Below are 22792 nucleotides of genomic sequence, written 5' to 3' on the forward strand. Positions count from 1 at the left end.
TTGCCCCTCCTCTCCTCTCCCCTCCTTTCTCTTCACTATTTCTTGTTCATATGTCTGTGAAGATTTGTTATGCACACACCACTGCAAAGCCAAGTGCTGGCTCTTTGCGAATTGTCTATTGTTCTGTGTGTTCATGCTTTTCCAGTTAGAAATACTGGCAAAATACTGGGGACTTTAGCCTCCATATAGCAGATGTAGTTTACGTCTGGTGTCCTGAACACACTCGTGGTGCTCCTGTGCTACATATTGGCCAGTGGTTAACCAGTGTAATAGAAAAGACTAATGAAGGGAGAAGTTCTAGCTTTTGAAGGTGAATTTTAATATTTTAAAATTTTGTACAGATTACATTCAGGTAGCATGATGAAGAACTTTAATAGTCTAAGAAATATATCTAGAGAAACATAGAGAAGAGTATCAGCTAACTACTCATAAGTGCTTTTTTTAAGGCCACAAAGAAAATGCAAGGAGAACTTGCCATCTAACACTGACAAGAGCCCATAAATTCAAACTGTACTTGTAGAATATACTGAAAAAGGAAAATTTTCATAGAACTACAGAGAACTACAACTGCAAACAAGAGTAGATATTTTTGAACATGAATTTTAAAATGAGTTAGCTGTGAACCAGACATTAAAGATTTCTTTTCATAATTAATCACATTAACTTTTCCTATGCTATTCCTTATATTGTACCTCTTATACAGCCAGAAAGCAGACAGGTTAATGAATCACTTGGAAAACTAAACACTTAAGAATTCAGATAGCCTTTTCAGATTCATTCGAAGGTGTTAAATTCTGCATTTCAAACAGCATTATGAGTTCTTTTGAGGGATTTTGATTGTGACAGTCTTTACTTCTGTGTATTCATGAAGTCCATATTCTCCCCTAGATAAAAGAGAACCAAGAGCAATAGTTATGCTAATGCTTTTTATATGAGTTTTGTTCTGGATGGGATTTTCAGTGGTACTGTGCAATTGGCCAGATATGTAACAAGTACACTGGACATATTTGGAAGACAGCTGTGCAGCTAGAGTGATGCTGGAAACCTTCTGAAAAGCTACAGCAACAGTCTCCTGAGAAAAATGGGACAGAGAGCAATTTTATTTCTGTGCAAAAGAGTGGTGTTTAATTTAGAGCATTTCTAAACTGCATTTCTGTACAGCAGATCAAGAACATGCTAGATCTTCACAAGCATGTTCAGCAAGTTATTTATATAGATCTTCTTCTGATGTCTAGAGTTTTCTCTAGAGTCAAAGAACAGACACTTCACCTCAAGTAAAGGGGGGGACAAAATTATTCCATGATGAAAACTCCCAGACAGTGAAAAAGAGTTGAAATCTTTGATATGTTACGAGCATTGTTTCACCTGTATGATTTCAGTGACGAGATGAAGCTTGTTTGTATTCCTAAATATTTGATATCCAATGCAGTCAAACTACATAAGACAAAACTGATTGCTCTATGGAACAAGCGTTTACTACAGTATAATGTTACACAGTTCTTACTGCTGTCTCATTAAAGAGATACATAAGCAAAGGAGAAGTCTGTGCTCAGAACACTTGTGCTGGGTGAGAATGTTTACTGATTCCCTTCATTTTTGGAGAGGCATTTCGTTAGTATATGACAGTTGGTAGTTTAATTCATAATGGTATTATCACTCCAAGAATTATGCAGAGCATTTTATTCTGGGGTTCAAGGAAGTCAGTGGCTTAACAGAACCACATCCTTATTTTTTCAGTGCAGGTCTTTCACATATTTCCACATCTCCTAAAAATGTTTGTACAATATTTGCAAATTTTCTCATGACAGACATCTATCTGGTGATGATTCTTTCCTTGTCCTTTAGTGGGAATATTTTTATTTGTCTGATAATTGTGACTGTGAACCAGAAAACTTTCTTAGAACAAAAGCTTAACTCCTTCAAAATGTATTGTTATAGAGAACATTTTTGAGTGTCTGTTATTTCCAGCAAATATAACAAAAAAATATTTCTGAAAAAGGCTGTGATTCAGAATTGATTATCTCCCAATTTTTGGCATCCAGCAAAGGCAAAGCCGTCTTGGATTATAATGGCCTAAATTATTGGGAGGTTTCAACTTCCAGTTTTCTAAAGCTCTCAGCATTGGCTTGACTGTTTCCTTTGAAGTCAGCGGGAGCTTTGCCATTAGAAGCAGATTGTCTCCAGTGATGAGCAAGTATAAAAACACTAGTCTTTAACTCTGAAAAAACTACATGAAAAGAAGCTCTGAAGCTCCTCACTTTCACATAAATTTTTTAATCACTTCCATTGTCCAGTAGAAGTGTCATGTATTTGTCTTAATAAAAAAGAAAGCTTACATGCACTAATTTTTATTAATTTCTTTAAAAATAGTTTGTTCTCATATATACGACATTTTAAACTAAGAATGAATACAAGTAAGACAGGATATGATTCAAGGGAAACTGGATTAAAACTTAGAAGTTTGAAGACTTTTGATTAGTTTATAACATTTGCATGCTACTCTGCTTCTAGTTTGGGAAAAAACAAAGGTCCGAAGACTACAGAGGATTATTTTCATCATAACTTTTGACCTAGCTGGCACACACTGTAAAATCATTGGTTTCACAAACTTTTAAACTTGCTTAAATCTTGCTTAAATGAAGGATTTTGAAAAGTCTTGTGCTTTCAAACCTAACATTTAAAGGGGGTTTCACAAACTACCCACGGATTTATCTTCATGAAAATGACAGTTTCTCTATATATGCAAAAACTGTAAACCATAAACACAATGGTCAGTTTTGCTTACGAATATACTGCAACCACAGTAGACTGCAAACTGCTCAGATTGAAAAAGTGTGCATCTAAGCAATTTTCTTATTTATTTTGAAGAGGAATTTTTGGTTGACATTGCCTCTGACAACATGATGCCTCTAAGCACTCTAAAGACTAATTTGACAAAATCTAAAACTGGATATTCTAGTTATGCATATTTAAAGTCAGGGCTTGGAATTTCATTTTGAATTTCCTGTGAATCTACTATTTTAAAAATATTTACTTACATTTCTCGTCCATTTCCTGACATCTTAAAACCTCCAAAGGGACACTGAGCAGACAATGCACTGTAGCAATTAACCCTGGAAGAACAGGAAAATTACTTTTGACAGTGTGAAACAATTTTTTAACCTCTGAAAAATCAGTGGTTTTCTGTCACCTCTAAAAAGCCTACAAATGGTATCTGAGTAAAGTATTTGCAAAAATATATGTAGTTTGAAGTTCAGAAAAATGAAGCATCAAAAGCAACTACAGTTATTACCAGGTTACTAACACTCAGCAAGGGTCTTCAAGCAGAGAGACAGTCATATCTTTCTCTGATAGTTGCAATAGAATTCCTAACTCGTACATAAGCTCTCCCACAAAAGGTTATCCACAGCTAAATGTTCTGTAGGTACATTTCTGATAGATAAACTCAGGACAGCTTCATTACATATTTAGGAAATTTTGTTTGGTTCTATTCAGTTAAACCTTATTTTGTATTGTGGTTGAGAACAAAGACACAATAATGAGTAAGAAAGGAATTTCACAGGCAAATTTTTAGGTATGAATAATATTGGCAGAATGTGCACCCCGCTTCCTAGCGGAGAAGCTCTTTTTGTCTTTCAACCTTGTCAAATCAAATATTCTCTATTTTCTTATCTTATAATCTTTCCTCCTGCTAGTCTACTGGTTTCAACAGCAGAGATTCTCTTCATGGTTAAGGATTCCTAGACCACCAATCACATAAGAGCAAATCCCAAATATTCCACTTCTAAACTTTCTTCCATATAAAGAATACCAACTCCTAAGTCAAGACAGCTAACTTGTTTTTAGAAAGCATATGTTCTTTGATCACAGGACCTGGGCAGGAATTTGTGCTGGTTGTGAGTGCTTTCAGATAAAATGTAAATTGGACACAGGTTTTGTGTTCAAGTAGGGAAATGCAGGTCTTTGTCAGTGATAGTCATTAGACCCCGCTATGCCTCCAAGCTTTCACTCTTTCATCTCTTAGCTTTTTCTTTTTCAGTTCCATGTAGGTTGCCTCTTCTTTTCCATTGCTGGAAAGAGTTGCCTTGCAGTCATTCTCCCAGCTTGTATTTCCTTTCTTTATTCAATCACATTTAATCAATCTTTCCCATTACAGATGGGTGTACTGCCCAGGCTAAGGGCCACTGAACTTCGGGTAATTAATGTCTTTACAAAACACCAAAACTAATCTCATAAATTATGTATTGGGCTATCCCCAGAACCTGAAGTAAAAGAAAAGGGCACTCTCACCATATTATCTTTTGTTTCCTTTTCTTTTTAGCAAGTAAATGTCCTGTTTTTAGACAAAGTTTATGGGAAAATTGTGTGAAGACTTACAAGAAGTAATTATTTAGTAACACATTAAATAGGGAAACATGCAGGAAAGATAAACAGAAGAGACCTCTATAAAGATGACAAGGAATGAACATTTTAAAAACACCACCCAAAATACTGTGACTGTGTCTTCCAATTAGTGCCATTGACATCTGCAGATCTAAAGGAAGAATTTAAAAAAAACATTACTTACCATACTGTTCCAGCCTGAAGAGCAGCTGCAAATGTCAGTGCTTTATCAATGTCTTTGGTAAAAACTGCTGCTGCTAAGCCATAGGTAGTATTATTTGCCCTCTTGATAACTTCGTCTATGGTTTTAAACTTCATGATTTGTTGAACAGGTCCAAATATCTGTATTAAACACATGCAAACATATGAAGTGAACTAGAATAACTTACTATTTGAAGTAATTTACATATTTTAAGTTTATTTCTGTCAGATGGCCTTATTCCCGAATCCATTCAGCGAAGAGCGAATAAAGTTCTAAAAAATACTATAAATTCACATAAAGATTTTTATAATATGAAGCACGTTGAGGAAGTCTATTGTAAATAATTAATAAAAAATCAATAAATAATGAAAACAAATAAATAGCAATTAGAAGGCACACACCATAAAGGTAGTTAACATGATGTCACAGCATGCTACCTATCTATACTGGTTACCAACAAACTCGTGTTTTCTGGACAAGCTCCATTTTTAAAGTCAGGAAAGACATTCGGTTTTTCCATCACCTAAATTTTCTATTAGACTTTTATGCCTGCAGGTAGCTGCACAACTGCAGCAGGTGAAACAACTAATTCTGTTTTTCATATGGGTGTCAGGTAAGGGAATAGTCCCTCAGGTTTGGCTTTCCTGCTACCATTGTCCAGTGTTCTCAGCCAGAGGTGCCCATGCCTATCCCTCAATACCAAGACTGTGCAGGCTGGGGGTGCATTACAACATCTAACTAATTCTATTTCCATAGATTGTGAGCTTTCTACTTGACTGAATTTTTACTGCTGGTTTATAAATGGAGTTGTAAGGATTTATATAGATCAGAAAACCGCTTAACATTCCCATGCTGTTCAAGCCGTGAGCTTCAAAACTTTTACATTCTTTAAACTGTCTTGGCTATCTGGGGCTTCATTGTTCATTACACTTAAAATAATGTGAGAAGCAGTTCTTATACTGCTGACCAAAGTGTAACTAATAGAACTGTGAAAAAATCATAACTCTGTGCTGTTTTCTACTAGACTCATACAATGGTGGAAACAATCCAAATTCTGTCTCATTCATCTCTATCATGTTTTACAGCTCTCTCCCTGTCACAACTAATTCTAAATGCTGTGATGTTCATTTTAACTCAGGCTGTTGACTCTTGCTGGATGTAGTAAGTATGTTTAGCAGACCACATTAGCTTTCTAGTATGAAGAAGTATAATGGACACCAATTGCAGCAGATATTAATTAAGATGAACGTAAAAAAAGAAACACAGCGAAGAGGTCATGACTGGACTTTGAGTCTTTGTTCAGAGAACTAGCTGACATGGCAGCTCAGCACTCCTAAGTGTCTCTGTTTCCTTGCAGACAATCACTGATACCCTAGCACAGTCATCTTAGTTGGAACAGTAGCAGATTCTGCAATGATGTGTAGACAAATCTGCAAACTGATGTAAGTAAAAAAACCCCACGAGGCAAAAAGAACTGCCACAAACAAAAGGCCTCTGGAAGCACAATCCAGCTAGTTTCTCATATTGCAAAATAGCTGCCTGGTGCATACAAGCACCAAGTAAGTGGTTCCTTAGGCAGTGCAAAGTGTTCACAAGTTGTGCCTCCAAGGTTTGCATCTCTGTTACAGGTCATTGTGACTTTTATATCAGAGACATGGACAGTATGGAGCAATGAAAACAATCCAAACCTCAGTATTTATCTACTGCAGAAGCCTTTGTTGGCAGGGCAGCCTCATAATCCGCTCCCTCCTTGAGCAAGCTGGTGAAATGGGCACCAGAAACCAATAAAAGCCCTTTAAACACCACCAGGATGGAACAACAGGTTTACTGAGAGAATTTTCATATAGTCACTTGACCTTCTAACTGGATATTTTGTACAGACATTTAAAGAGACGACTTTCAGTGAGAGAAGAGACCACTGAAAATTTATTTACCTCTTCTTTGGCGATGCGCATATCATCTGTGACATTAGAAAAAACTGTGGGCTGGATGAAGTAACCCTTGTCTCCCCATGGACCTCCTCCACATTCCAGTTTGGCTCCTTCTTTTTTGCCACTCTCTATTAGATCCAGTATTTTTTCAAACTGCTCCTTATCAATCTAAATGGAAAGATATTTCAAGGATGAAAACAACACACACTGACAGGCGTTGATCTTCTAGCAGTTAACTTAAACCTGTAGCCCTTTGAGGTGGAGCAAAATATGGCTTTTTCTCTGTGGCAATAGACCACAGTGAACAGAGCTGATACAGGCTATCATTTTTTGTCTCTAGAAAGAATTATTCAAAACATAACAAGGGATTTGAGGACAAAGAGAGATTTTTCACATAATTGCCACAAAAGAAATGCAGCTACATCCCATGATCACAATTTTCCTTTAAATGGGATCATACCAGTTCTAAAAGGAGTAACTTTGCTAATCTGTAAAATAGTTAAGTGTTGGCTAAAGCTTGCTAAGGAGAAAAAATAAGTCAAAAAAGGCAAATTATGAGACTAGAGGAGAAAAGAGTCTTTATGCTCATCCAAATACTTTCATTATTGCTTCTTCACATGTTTAACATCCTTATTTTTTTAGTAGAAATGTATTTACTTCTCTCTTTTAAATTGTTAACATGAAATTCAAACTCATGAAAAAAAGCCACAATAACATGAGAGAGAATTTCTGTTAATTTTATATTAGCTGTACACCAGACGCCTGGAGTTTACTTTTCTGAATCTTTCTGCCCTTTGTCTTTTAAATTTATTCAGCTGAATTTATTATCTTGTATCAAAACATGTTCCAGGATGTCCAAAAATTATTTTCAAATTGCCCAAATCTTCTGTGGCTTGGAGTGCATTTTTTCCAATTTACTGGGTGTCTTTTATTACACAAAAATACTGTGATAACCAATAAGGAACACATTACTCTATCAAATGCATGGGAGTGATTTTGTCTCCTGCCTTTTATTTGTTTCTACTACAGTGCTTTTATTCCATATCCTGCAGTATAAGATGGTATGGGAATAAGACTAGATGAGAACTATTGTAACAGTGCTCTGAAGTGCTCCATTGAATTCACAGATTTGTGATAACTATACCTCTAAATGCTTCATTTTAACATTCATTTGATGGGAATGCTGTTGGCATAATCTTTTAACAAAAGCAGGGAAAAAACCCAAACTCTTGCATTTTAATTGTGTAGTATTCTAAAACTGAGAGCAGCATAATGAAAGTCTAGCGCCTTGAAAAAGGGGAAAAGATATTGAAACTCTCATTTTTTTAAGATAGGCAGTTGCAGTGGCACTATCTGAATGTAAAGTTAGCAAGCTAACATGATATGGGTGATTGTACTTGCACTTTCACAGCTGTTGTATAGGAGCTTTCTCAAAGCATTTGAATTTATTACAATTTTTCCACTTCAATAATAAAAAGAACTAGAAAAGAGAAAGACACCTTAGGCCAATGATGTTGGCACAAACAATTGTACTCCAGACTAACCACCAGAAAACTGTTCTTAGCTTTGAAACCTACTGCAACTGTAGGTTTAGAAATATATTAAATTGTGATGTCATGACAGAATTATGCTGGAAACATGTAATATTACTCACTTGAGGGCCTTGCTGTACACCAGGCATTAAAGGATTCCCAAGAGTGTACTTCTTTGCTCTTTCAATGCTCCGACGCACAAACTCATCATAAATAGGCTCTTCCACAAAAATCCTAGATCCTGCTATACAACACTGTCCCTGGTGATAGAACAGACCAATATGGGCAAATTCCACAGCAGCGTCCACTGCAAAGAAATGCGGGGTTCATCAGATCCTAAACCTGAATTGTCACATCATAAAATCTTTACTAACCTTTGTCACCCATCTAATTTCCCTTTGTAGTACCTTTTTTTTTTTTAATGGCCCTTTAAAAACAGATATACAACCATTTACTTATGTCCAAACTACCCTTATCTAGAGCATCATGGTACACCAAGCTGAACACACATTTAGATGTTCTACGGGAAATTTAGATTTAACATTTTTTGCCCTGTCAGGAGTGCCAAGCAGAATATTCAGGCAGAAATTTAATAAACCTGTATAAGATCCATCTATCCACTTTTCGTTCTGCATTCTTGTTTCATTAGGATGATCATAAATTACATTAAGAGTGAACAGGTTGTCAGAGGTCCACATCTACTTAGGAGCCATCGGTTTTGGTGGCAATCTAACTTAAATTATGGCATGACCAGAAAACATTAAAAAGTATTCCTTTATTGAAAAGGTTCAAATCATTTACTGATAAGAAAAGAAAAAGAGCATTGGATTAGCAGTAGTAGTAGTTTATATAATAAGATTGCTACTAACAGTCTGCATCTGCGAATATAATGTTAGGACTTTTTCCTCCAAGTTCCAAGGTAACTCTCTTCAAGTTGCTCTTCCCTGCTGCTTCTTTAATCAACTTGCCAACCTAAAAGTAAGGGAGAGGACAGCCTCATGTCAAAAAGTTTTTAATGACCTCTATAATACTTTTCTGATTTCCTCAAAAGTGCAAATCAGTTCCGAGGTGTCTATAATCCCAGTAATAAAATGAAATATAAGTTAAAATAAAACAAATGAAAGGAGTCGGGGTGCAGGGCACTTGTACCCTATGACCTAGAAATGTTTTCTAGAAGAGTTTCTCCCTGTACCCATTCAACTGCCAAAGATACATGGTGCTTTTTTGGTTACCACCACTCTTCTTGCATGTATCTGTAATCTATAGCAGGCACAGGTTGCTGCTCCACCAGTTACTCCCATTAGGTTAAAATTCCTCTGTTTTATGTGTGAGAAAGTGCTTTAATGCACAAAGTTTATGATACAATCTACATTGGCTGCATGGACACTCTTCCTTATTTCAATTTCTCCCTTAGATGAATGAAGAGGAGGAAATGGACACTGCAAGGTAGAACCCCTACCCCGTTTTTATCTACTGGTGACATAATTAAAGGAACTACTTATTATGAATTGCCCTGGAAAAACTGTGAAGGAAAAGTCTGCTTGCAGCTCTCATGGCTTTTGTCTGTAACTGCCTGTGCGTAGCAACCATCAGGGAAACTTCCTCCCTCTATCAGCCTTCCTGTCACCATTTCTCTTTGCTAAATTATACTGCTAGAAGAGAACTGTCACCAAACTCTATGAATACACCCTCTGGTCCATCTGCCTTTGGTGGGTCACTGGGCACTGGGAACAGTAGTTGTCACTGTCTATTGGTAACATCTGTGGGATATTTCTCAGATGTCAGGGTTTTGGGTTGTTTTCTTTTCCCATTACTGTAGAGCTGAAGGTTTCTGAGAGAAAACATAGCTCTTGCATTCAGTGTGTACTGATCCCTGACATAAGGCAATGATATTTATCTTTGCAGTTTACATCCAAGAAGTTAAAAGACCAGATGGCAGCTTTTCCATTTAGCATGCATGCAGTCAGACAATATAAAGAGCTGTATCAAGGATATTGCTAATCCTTAATTCTATATATAGCCTGCAAAGAGAAATCTTCATTTATAGTGCTCCCAGTTCTTCAGAGTGACAGTGAGGGAAAATTAAAAGTGACCTTCCTTTTAAACAAATACATATTCAAACACTCTTCTAAGACCACCCAGATGGTCCTAAGTATCACTGTAATACCAAAAAGCTGTCACCTCACCTAAGCATGTGCAGACCAAAGAATGAGATTTCTTAGGTACCTTCCTGCCATCCTGTTGTTATTAAACTTAAAAATAACAGAACTTCTTAAGAAAAGATGTAAACTATGTTATGAAAAAGTTTTGGTTTGAATGAGTAAGACTTAAAATAGCCTTGGTATACTAGAACCTACTGTATCTCATGGACTGTCTTTGTTTGAAGGGCTTTCCAGCAATACAAACATTGTTTAAATATGTTTAAAGTTAATGATAACCAACAAATCATTAAACAGACTTTGTTTAACACACCCACAGCCATAAGAAAGAAGAGAGTTAAAATAATTACATAGAATAAGTTAGACATTAAATCATTGCTGGGAATCAGAGGGGCACATTTCCTGCTTATATTCTCTTGCATTCATTATAGTACCTCTGTGGAGCCTGTGAAAGCTACTTTATCTATATCCATGTGGTGAGAAATTGCTGCTCCAGCAGTGGGTCCAAAGCCTGGAACAACGTTCACAACTCCAGGTGGAAATCCTGCCTGAATTGGAAGAAGGAATGCATAAATTTGAGGAAGGATAATAACTAGACGAACATGTGTCACACAGTCTTACTTCTGTTTTCAGTTCTCTGGTCACCTTTTCTCAGCCATACACTTATTCTCAGCCCTAGAGGCCCAAAAGATTTCATTCTCACGTGATTTACACTTTCTTTCACCTGTCTTTTAGGTTATTGAACTACCTCTTTTTTTTTTTTTAAAGAACATATTACTTTAGTTCTTTGTGAGTACATTTCCAAAGAAATATTTTTATTTATTTTCTCACTCAGATGTATAAAAAAACATTGCTTACTTTCATATCTGCTTCATTAAAGCTGTTTGGATCAACATATGTACTTGCTGGCTTGAGCATATTAATAACCATGCTAGATGGAATTTAATTAATGATCCACTGACTGAAATTTTATTAAGAAAAACCCTGGAACTCTGGATGTAGGTTGAAAGTTTACAGCAAAAAAGAGGCATGTCAGCTACCAAGTGAGAAAAAGCTGGCTGAGACATGCGCAGTTTTAATATCTTGCACATTTTTTATGCAAATAAGCTTTTTTTATGGCTCAAAACAAATGTATTTCTTCTCATAAATCCTGTATTAGATATGTTCCATTCACAGCAAAATAAGCTATTTTCTTCCAGCAGGTTGTCAGGCAAACTCAAGGATATGTAAAGAGTAGATGGAATTTTTGTTGGTTTGTGAAGCAGCTGTGCAATCTCAATGGCACTTTCAGAACAACATAGAATTAAAATACCAAAAAGATTCATATCCTGCATTATCATTTTAATAAGTTTCTTTATAGCATTAAATAGGACTTTGGAATTACATGCAAAAGTTCCACTTTTGTTTGGAAAATGGTGAATTTTAGGTGGTAAGTTAGAGCTGCTATAACTCATGTCCTGCATTTTATATATCAGGTTGTTACTTTTATTCAAGCAACTTTTATTCTTTACAGTTTCATGCTCAGATACAGTCTGTCAATCCTTGTTAAGCTCATTTAATTTTCCAGATAAATATTTACCCTGAAATTGATGAGACAATGAGGTTCTTTCCATTTGCTTAGCATTGTGTTACACACTTAATTTGTACAGAAAAGTCTCACTTTGAACATTTAATTTCTGTGTTTGTTTTAGGAGCTCTTCTCTATATATTAGCAAGGGAGCCTTGTGAGTGCTATAAAGAAGGATAGTGAAAGTTACCAAAAGTGACTATATATATTTTTTTTTTTCTTTGAATGTGGACACTTGGGAACTAGAAAGTTGAATTAGACCTTCAGATATTTTCACAAGTCTAAAGCAGCTATTGAAGTAATCACTGGCAGGGATTTGGGCTCCAACATTTTTTGGATATTCTGGATACTGATCATGTTCCCACTTATGAGCTTTCCTTTTAGGAAATCAGAACATTAGAATGGATATTTCATTAGATCACAGCAGAATTGATTACGTTCTCTGTGAAGTTACTTTTTTCAGAGAAATACACTTTCTGATACTTACTGTTAAAAATTAATAGGGAAGGTTTCTCTGATATTTTTTAAAGCTATTACTCCTCCCCAGTATTATCTAATAACATTTACTATGTGATGCAATAACAGCAAGTCTTGGTTCCACCCTGATAATCGTTTAGTTTCTGTGTAATATTAACTCACAACCAGTCAGTATACTCTGGTGAACCGCTGTTTTGAAGCAGAATAATAAAATGTGCCTAGTCATTTCCACTAGAGCTCTGCAAGGTTACTGCACTGGCGATTATTGACATCTTTGCCAACTTTTGAAACATCTTAGAATACATTTGTTGATTTTATTGGGAAGAAATCGAAACTATTTTACTGTTGTCTTTGGGTGTTTTCTCAACTGGGCATAATAGTTAGCTTTGAAGATACTAACTTTCTGAAGAAACTGGCGCACTCCTTGTTTAGGAGTACAGAGTGCCTTCTTGCAGTTACTGTGTGAAGAGAGTTCACAGGTTTGGCAGCAGTCACCAGTTTGATTTTACAGCTCCCTGTTAATAAACTCAGGTGGATGAAAACTTTGTTCAGTTGGAAAAAAAAAAGCAAAGCTGTACAAACAGGTTCTTTTCTGTGATAACTATGCTAATAAAGTCATTGCCATTCACCTCCGAGTACTCTGCACTTGACTCCTTGTTTACTTTTGACTTTGAAAGGTACTGTGCTTTTGTAATACAAATATATTTGTTAACGAATGAAGTTTATTAAATTGTTGTTGTGGGGTTTTGTGTGTGTCTGCTGGGGTGAAAGATATGCATGCTTTTGCTCTGGTTTGGCTTTCCTGGTTTACAGCAAGGTAAGTTCCACAGTGCAAGGCTAGGCATGCAATGAGCCTGGCTTATATTACCTTTGTGGCATTTCAGCTGCAGTATACTCTTACACTTCTGAGAGGAGCAAATAACTCTGTTGTTGGTGACTTACCTCTTTAATTAAGGATCCCATGTAAAGGGCACTGAGTGGAGTTTGTTCTGCTGGTTTGACAACCACTGTGTTTCCACAACAAAGGGCAGCAGCAATCTTCCAGATGAACATAACCAATGGGAAGTTCCACTGAAAGACAGACCAGAAAGTGTATCCTATTTCTAATACATCACCAAAATGCCTCAGCTTTTTCTATTATAATAGTGCAAGTTGTCAACTGGGTGGTTGAACTTTTTGTTGAATTCCTTTCAGAATGAAGATGTTTTGAAAAAACAACTGGCAAGCCATGTAATTCAAAGACCAGTGATTTTTGTATATATACAAGCCCAGGGGATTCAAGGTTTTAGTTAAAACCTCAAGAGACAATAGGTGTACTCCTTTAACAAAGTAGTACAGAGTTGTTGGATTAGTGGTGCAGTTGGGAGCTTTTCTATCTTAAATGGTCACATCCATCATCAATTAACTTTTCTAAGGGAGACAAGGTAATAACACATAATGCTGCCCCTGCCCTGGAGATTTCGCTGGCATCTGTCTGTTGTGGGCAGTTCAGACAGATTGAAAGGCAGCTGCCTGCTTTGGATCACATGTTCTGCAGTGTGAGAGACAACATGACCAGGGGAAAACAACTTTTCCCTTTTGAGAATATTGACAATAGTTTGGGAAGCATTGAGGCCATGAGCCTCGGCTCAACAGACACCTTATTAGAAATGGGAAAAAAGGCAGTAGAGATAGGTAGTTACCTATCATGTCAGAAAGGCTAGGAGGAAAATACATGCAACACTCCTTTTTTTCTCTCCTTGTCTCCTTTCAGTCTCATGCCAGCCCCAAAAATAATAGGAGCATAAATAACTTAAAGTGAGGGATTACAGGGTTTTCTGCATATTCATTGTTAAAGTGGAACTGAGTAAGTGAAAGAAAGAGGAAATGGTGAGCTATCAAAAGTGGTTTGTAACATACACATAGTCCTCACAGTTTTGTTTTTTGTAGAAACCTACAGCTGTGTTTATATTTTATTTATTTATATATTTATTTATATATTTTGATAGAGAGAAAATGAACTCAGAAATACTTAACATTTTATAAGGGAGGTCAGTGTTTGTACTAACGGCTGGTTATATTTCCAGGGGATAATTTTATTTTAAAATACATTTTATAAGGGAGGTCAGTGTTTGTACTAACGGCTGCTTATATTTCCAGGAGATAATTCTATTTTAAATGGCCACATCTAGTGTTTCTAGCTCTTTAGCATATCTTGACTGAGTGTTTTACTTGAAATGTCTTGTGTCTGACATACAAGAGGATCTAAACCAGCAGTTTCCCGAGCTCTCCTGGACACTGGATACAAACATATTTGAGCAATGTTCTCCAAATCAATGTGGTGGTCTAAAGATATAGCAAATGTTCAAGATCAACTTAAAGACATCAGGCAGGACCCACATGTCTGCGCAGACCTTATAGACAAGATGACTTTTTCAGAATCTGTTGAGTTGCCAAGAAGGTCAGGTGAGGCTGCTCGTAACTGCCATGTGCAAGGGGGTGAGTGGATTAGGAGTGCCTAGTGCATACAACTGTTTTTACAGGCACCCACCAAAATTATGCAGACTTCACAAATAAATTTAGAACTTGAGGTCCTCTAGTGTTTTGAGTGATCAGACTCAGGGAGGCCTTTTGCAACAGTTAAAATGAGTGACTTCAAAACTGGGAATTTAGATGGGACAAATAGGAGCTTTATTGGACACATTCCTTGTATTGTAACTTGTACCACTGCGATGGTGAATGAGTCTTAGCCATAAAGATCCAGCTGTCTGAATGCTGTATGGAGCAGAACAGATATTCTGGGTCTTAAAGAACTTATTGTTTACAGGCTTATAGGCTTAAACATTATAGACTGTAATATTACACTCTCTTATATGTTTGTTTCTAATTCTTTCAGTTTCTATGAAACAAAATTCCATCTTTCAAATTATTTTATAAGTCAAACTTTTGATATTTATTTTCTCTCCATATACAGCAAGGAGAGGGCAAGGTTGGACCAAACTGACTTATCACAAACTGATGAATCAGAATTACAGTACTCAGGATGGTTTCTGTCTTTCAGGACCTGAAAATTTCTGCTTAGGGATGTTTCACAAATGCACTTGCAGAGGTGAAATTTCAAAAGCATTTTCATTTGTAACAAGGAACATTTGTGTTTTGCATAAATAGTTCCAACTTACAGGAATAATTTGGCCACAAACACCAATAGGCTCATGTCTTGTAAATGTAAAAAAGTTTCCATCTATGGGAAAAAGAAAAAAATTAGGCATTCAGACAAAGCATTTGTGAGAAACAGTTAGATCAGAAAAATGATAAAGTTGGGTACCAAACTTAACTGGATACGATTTTACTTATAAATGATATTTTCAAAATCTTAACTATGCAAAAAGCCATAAAATACATCTGGATTCAATGTCTACTTTCTTCATAGCTCCAAGGTTTGATTTTTCCAGTCTGACTGACTTTTTGCAGTGATAACCCTGCTTCTCAATATGGTATGCACAGCACACCAACAAGCATTCCTCATTTCTTTTATCACCTTTTTTTTCTTTCAGAAAGTTCTCTTTTAAATCCTACGTACATATCAGACATTTTTTAATATTAGATCTTAGCTTAAATCAAATCCATTAAATATAAAATTCTCTTTGATTCAAATAAATATGTGTTCCATTAAACCTAGCATAGAGGTCTACATGAGGAAAAAAGTTGGAAGTATTTATCACTCTAGTTTTCCTTAACTCCTTCTTTATTACCTTTCCCTTAATTCCTTCTTTATTACCATCCTTTTCTTTGTCTTCCTGAGAGAAGGTAGCTAGAGAGACAATGTTTTCCTAGAGCTGCTTAATGGGAAAGGGAATGGAATGAAATCTTAGCAAATACTCTTTCCTCATTCCTATCTCTTAGTACTTACTCTTCCTAATAGATTATCCAATCACTGAAATAAATATTACTGCTTTGTGCTAATCTTTGCTTAAATACCCAGACACCCAGGTCCCACTACTGTAGTCTTGTATAAACTATACAATGCTATGCAAAAGTAGCTTACCACATTTCTTAGATGTACACACAGCTTAATTTTTTCGGTCCATAAACAACTCTTGTTAGTAGTGTATAGAACAAGAAATAAATGTGAAGACCTACACTAAATGTTTAAACTGAGAACTATAATAAATCTTTAATAACCCATCTTAAACCTTTTCTAAAATATTTTCCATTTGAGATATTTTCTATGTTGCACAACTTTTAGATAAAAGGCAGTTATCTACAGCTTGCGTTGGCTTCAGTTCTCCAATTTTGTTATCTCAGAACTACTCACCCACTGGAACGGTACGTCCATGGATTTTATCAGCCCAGCCTGCACAGTAGCGTAAAGTTTTGATACAGGCACCCAAGTCCATTAGGTAGGCCATGGAAAAGAGCTTCCCACCATCAATGGTTTCCATTGTCTGCAGACAACAGCAATTCAAAAAAATATCAAATACTGATAACGGTTCTTTTGCTTGTACTTTGTAATTTAGCTTTTGGTAGTTAACTCTGAGGATTTCAGCTTTAGAACAAGCATTAGATGAATTCCCCTGTGAAGGACACATTTTGAAAAACTGAATGTAGCAATTTACACGTGAGAAATTTTCATGATGGTTTATTTGTATTGAGCTATGCAGATAGCATGATCATGACATGTTTGTAATGGTAAGATTTACTCAGAAAACATCTCTCCCCTATGAATCAATTACACAGTTCTAGTTTATATTAAATATTCTGCAAGCACAGATCAAGAGATCAGGTAGGAAACTGATGCAAATAACTGATGCAAATAAAATCAGTGGTTTTCCTCAAACACCAGCAAGAAGACTCAAATCTTGTAATAAAATACCCTAAATACACCTTGAGTGTTTGATGTGCAAAGGAAAGAACTGACCCATCTAGGACTCTTAAGTGAGAAAAATTCATTATGAAGAATAAATGCTTATAGAGAAGAGACTCTCTTTTATTAGCTAACTAGTAATTGAGTGAACTAACTGGTCTTATTTGAAGACAACAGCAGATGGCCTGACACTCCATGCCAGGTAGATATAAACTTTTAACGATCTGTAAATATTCATTCAAGATATACAACTTTTTGGCTGAGCAATTCTGTTCCACCCACAGAGACACCAGCTCTAAATAGGGTTGCTTTCCAGCCAAATCTAAGGAGTGTGGTTTGGACTAATTTCCATGCCCCTTACTATTGGGACATAAAGATCATGAGCAGTTCTTAAATAGTGTCAGCATATTTTTGACACTTCAAGAACATTTTTCTCAACTTTTCCAAAACAGAGAAACCAAGGACCTTCAATTTTATGAACAATCCTGTTACAATATTCAGGACGGGGAGCCTAAACTATAGTTCTAAGATCTAAACTGTGGTTTTAAGATCTAATCACATTGGCATTCTTTATTATTTCAGGTTGGATCAACAGACTGATCTTCAAGAACAGTTTTTCACCAGCAACTCCCCTGTGAAGTCCACAATTTTAGTTAACTGGGCACATTTCAGATATCATACTTGGGAAGAGAACAGAACAAAGAGAGAAGATAGCAATGCTTCATGGCTCTTAGCAGCAAGAAACTGATGTATCCGGTGCTTTTATTTTTCTGTTTGGACACGGGAGAAAATTATTCCCTGGCCTCAAACTTATGAATTCTTTAGCTTTCAGCATCACAACAGGTTGAAACCTAAGAAACACAATTCTCAGCGGCTCTTTCAGTACCTTGCTTTGACTTATTTTTTCAGTTACCTATCTACAGGTGTGCTGAGCCTCTGAAGCATAACAAAGCACTGAAATGGAATAGTTTTCATCCTGGTCAAATGCATGAACACAGGAAAATAACTTTGCAATTAGCTTTGGACATCTATTTTGATTTCTAGTGCACAGGAGTATGTGTTACTCTATAGTACTAGTTTTACTGGTAGAATAAACTGTGAGTGGAGAAAATCTCTCTTCATCAAAGTCTGGAAAGCACTTCACTCATACATACCTTTTCTGAAAAGGGAAATAGTTAATAATGTGACTAAGCTGGAGGAAATAGAAATAAAGTCAGTAAAATAGAAAGTTGGGAGGGGCCCCAGAGAAAAGCAATTCTTTCATATTATGAAAATGGCAAATGGGAACAAAAACTAATTCAATGTGTCATCCTTCCTGAGGAAGAAAAAATGGTATCTTCATCCTCTTTGCAATTGTAATGCAAATAAAGCAGTAAATAACATAAATAAATAATGCAATAAAGAAATAAATGCCAGCTTATCCAATTATTTAATGGACAAGAGAGCATACTTCTCTATTAAAAATATACCTCTCTTCAAATTTTGTCTCTCTCAACTCAAATCTAGCATTTTAAAGGGTGTAAGTTCCACTCGCCCAAGGCTTCTGCTGAGAAACTCTTCTATAGTTGTAAGGACATATAATGGGCAGCAGATGCTTTGCAGATTTTACATATTTGAAGGTTTAAATTTTATGAGCTTATCTACAGTGTGTTTTGTGGCGAATGGCTAAATACTTTAAACTGTAACTAGATCAGTCTGAGTGATGATCCTGAATGTTGGATACTCCTCCTTCTCTTTAAATTTTTTTATGCAATTGGCAGAAAACCAGGATTCATATTCAGCACAAACAGTTACCCCACCTAAATTTTAATTCCAGAATGTGCTTGAAGTAGCAGAGAAATCACCTTAATAATAGTACCATATGTGGAGTTTAAAACAGTGAGGAAAGGATACCAGCCTTTATCAAATTGGTGGTGCATTTCTATTTTACATGTCTTTTCTTGCCTTAGTTCACAATCTGTAGGTGAGAACATTACGAGTTATGGGTCTTCTGTTAAGTGTGGTAAAATAGGCAGTACACAGTAGTTCTTTAAGAGAGGACATCATTCCCCAATGCTCATGTTATTGTTCTTCTTAAAATAATCCATTGTTCCCTTTGATTCTGGTTAAGCTTTATCCCTCATTGCTAGTTGCAAGCTGGAGTTAATGAAGGACCAGCGATAAGAAGCTACAGAGCCCTGAAATTCAAAGTTTCTCCCAGTTCTGACTTGTATCATCTATAAACACTGAGCCAAGTTTTGAGTTTAGGCCTTGATTCAGGCTTTGACTTGAGTTTAGGCCTCAATTCAGTCTTTGGTTTAGACAAGCATTAACCATGTGATCTATGTTTGTGTGTCCTTAAGAATCAGCAATTCAAATTACTGTGATAGTAGATAGTTTAAGTATCACTTTAAAGCTAATCAAATAATCAACTACTTTGTGGATATAGGGTGTTAATAGACCCGAGTGCAAGCCAGCTTAGTGATGCCCATTTGCTAGAGAGAAGAAAACCATGTGTTGAGACAGCCTGGCTTTCAAAAGATGAGGCATGTTAAACTTGCTTGCACCTTTCTTTTAAAATCAGGCCTTTTCTCCTCGTCCCTATGTTCACATATCATACTCACAGCTAAAATCAGACGGTCTCTTTCCACTAAGTCAGCTAGTTTATTCAGGAGCCTTCCTCGCTCTGAAGCGTCCATTGTACGCCAGGTTGACCCAAGCTCAAAAGCCTTTCTAGCTGCTTTAACTGCCTTGTCTACATCCGCCTGTGGGGAAAACAAAAAAACTTACATAATCAGTGGTTGGTTCTGCCATCAATAATTGGTTCTGCCATCATCCTTTTTTGCTGTTAAACAAGTAAAGTTTAGCATAAGCTTAACATAAAGTTTAAATAAGAGGAACAACCCCAATATAATCAAAATTAGTAACAGTAATGTTAAATACGTGGGTTATTTTCTTTCAAACACTTCCCTTGCTATATCAGCAATGTGAAATTGTATGAGAAACAGATAGGTTCTCCAGGCTTCTAAAATAAAAATATAGAAAATAACTCTATTTTTAAAATTTAGATTTTTAAGCCCTTTCTGTACACCAAGCACTTACACTGATGATACAATTTAATCTCATTCATTTACAAAGAGATGCCACGTCTGTAAGTTAAATGCTTAATTGCTCATCATCTGAAAGTACCTCACAGTGTAATGAAGACCAGGTTAGAAAAACTCCTTAGGATGTTCCTTAGGATCCTTCATAAAATGAACACAAATTTATTATTAAGGAAGACAAATCAATAAATTTATTTTTGAAAGTTTCAAGAAATATTTATGTATAAAATTATTTCAAAAACTAAAAATAAGCCAGGTTTAAAATGCTAAGCCTAAATATTTTAAAGTCTAAGCACTGTCTTTGCATATGCAGCTAATTTTTCAGTCCATTAATGTTTTTTATAGCATATTTTATTATTTATCATTTAGCTTTCACTTTGGAAGAAAAATCTACAGTGAAACAATTCTGTGCAAAGGGTGCTCCAGGATCCAAAAAAACCAATTGCAATCTCTTGAAAAAAGGCTTTTAGTATTTGGAATTCTTCTGCATTTCATAATTCTTGTAAAATTTACCAATGAAAACAGTGACATAAAAAGGAGGTTTATCCTAGTTTTTAATCGGAAATGAGAAATTATGAGGAAAAAAAAAGAAAAAAAGAAGTTTCTTTATATGCCACATTTGCCAGAGAAATTTGCATGCAATATTGAAAGGATTTCTTTCAAACATTTTTTGTGCTGCTCTTTGCTAAAATCTCCTTCAAGGAAATCATTATCAAGGTTGACTAAATCAGCAAATTCAACTAAGTCAACACCAAGGTCAATTGTTTTAAATGTGAACCAGATCTTGAATCTTTAACTGGTGTTGGTAGCTATCAACTAATTTTAGGACGCTGTGAGTGGGGTGTGTTAGTGGCTTGGAAAGCCCAGCACAGACTTCTTAGGCAGAAGGCCACAGAACTTCCAAAAGTTTTTTCTAGGAAATTTGGGAGAAGATAGGAAGGAACTATATGAATGGCATAGACATTACTATAGGCTAATACTGACCAGTCACCTACACCAGGTAGCTGAAATCTACCAAATTAAGAAGAATTCTTTTCTTCAGAATCTGTCAGCATGCTGTCAAACAGCTCATCACTACCTGTGACCCCTATAATAAATTTTCTACATCTTTGCAATAGGACTCAAGGGCTGTGGCTTGGCCTTAAATGGAAAAGGATAAGGGGAAAAAAAGTCATATGAATATGAATCATGTAAATTAAAACTACATTGCCCAGTGTTCTTTCTACTAGAAGTGCAGAAATAATTAAAACCAAGAAAAATCATAAAAGAATAATATAGGGCTGTGAATGAAAAATAATTAAAAAAAGATTGTTCTTCAACTGTATGAAATCTAATTTCATTACATAAATCTACACTGTGAGTATGAAGAATTCTTTCTGATTCTGTTTAGATTTTTTACAGAAGTACATTTACTTTATGTGTGCTGACAATTTGGTGAGCTGCTTTATTATTACTAGGGGCCTTTAGGATTAGGAATGTATTTTGAAAGAGCCATCAAACTGGAAGAAAACAATTCCCACCCACATATATGTCTGTGCTTTGTAACCTCCTCTTGTTTTCTAAAATACCACTGCAAGGCAGTGGACAGCCCTTTGTCAACCCTATTGTAAGCACAAATTAAGTTCCTAAAATCTCTTGGCTCGTTATCTGAAGTCTAGCCTCTTGCATATTAGGTCCATAATGGCTGTGTAATTTACTAGATCTGTGCAATTCACTAGGCAATTTAGTTAATAGCAGTTGTCATCACACATCAGTTTGCAAAATTATTGAAGAGAAAACAACCCTGTATGTTGAATAGTATTATCTCTTTATTTAATGAGTTGTTAGAGAGCTTGTAAGGAAAGAAAGCTACAAAAATTCTAAATGGTAACTGAACAGTTGCAGGTTATGAGTAATTTAATTTGAAGATGATCAAATATCAGAGTCTCAGCACTATGTATAGGTAGCTGGTATTAAAGAAAAGCAAAACCTTTGAAAAACTCCAGGCTAAATATATGAAATAATTAAAAGCCAGACTTTCTCAGCCATGTTTTTCTAAGAAAATGTTTAAAATGTGTCTTCATTATGACCTTCTGGGAAATTGGTGGTCACTATTGCTGAAATGCTAGACAACACTAGAGACAAAGATTATTAGGATGAAATTACAGATCAGAGTAACAAAGATTTAATGAGAAGATGATTCTGAATGTATTTCTCAAAAGAGAATTTTATTTCAGTGTGAATTTCTCTACAGTAAATAAATAATTCTGGAAAAGCATGTGCTTATTATATTGGCAGTAAACTTTTGGTGAACTTATAATACAGACAAACAAGTTTTACATTATTTCTACAGGATAAAAAGGTGTTTAATTAACATTATTATGCTGAGCTTAAAAAAAAGCTTGTTATACAAAACATTCTAAATATGCATCTTTCTTGACTAAAATTAATGTATCATTTTGTGAGAAAAATGAAAAAAATTCCCCTTTGGATGCAAGATTAACTTTGACAGGACAGCATAGAAAATTAAATAAATATGTACAAGAACAAAACCAGTAATATTAAAATCAGTTTTCTTTCCAGTTACAGTCATCTTGCGAATTGGAAATAAAACCTTCACTTCTTGTATTTACTTT

The 22792-nt window shown here is 35.6% G+C and overlaps 1 protein-coding gene across 3 annotated transcripts in view; it reads right to left on the minus strand.

Moving 5' to 3' along the window:
- Window positions 1-22792, minus strand: part of ALDH1A1 (aldehyde dehydrogenase 1 family member A1) — a 67645-nt gene that overhangs the window by 22750 nt on the left and 22103 nt on the right. For 2 of the 3 annotated variants that reach the window (XM_017735456.1, XM_017735458.1), the window contains 11 exons: window positions 19698-19838; window positions 16546-16675; window positions 15410-15471; window positions 13194-13322; window positions 10642-10755; window positions 8918-9020; window positions 8171-8355; window positions 6520-6684; window positions 4568-4725; window positions 3039-3113; window positions 296-884 (listed from right to left, as the gene is read on the minus strand). In XM_017735456.1, coding sequence (XP_017590945.1) covers window positions 812-884; window positions 3039-3113; window positions 4568-4725; window positions 6520-6684; window positions 8171-8355; window positions 8918-9020; window positions 10642-10755; window positions 13194-13322; window positions 15410-15471; window positions 16546-16675; window positions 19698-19838 — 1335 coding nt within the window. In that variant the 3' untranslated portion in view covers window positions 296-811. Of the gene's footprint in view, window positions 1-295; window positions 885-3038; window positions 3114-4567; window positions 4726-6519; window positions 6685-8170; window positions 8356-8917; window positions 9021-10641; window positions 10756-13193; window positions 13323-15409; window positions 15472-16545; window positions 16676-19697; window positions 19839-22792 lie in introns of those variants that run through there. The other variant, XR_001862353.1, reaches the window with a different exon arrangement.

Source organism: Corvus brachyrhynchos, unplaced genomic scaffold, assembly GCF_000691975.1.
Source record: "Corvus brachyrhynchos isolate BGI_N302 unplaced genomic scaffold, ASM69197v1 scaffold22, whole genome shotgun sequence".
Classification (NCBI taxonomy): Eukaryota; Metazoa; Chordata; class Aves; order Passeriformes; family Corvidae; genus Corvus; species Corvus brachyrhynchos.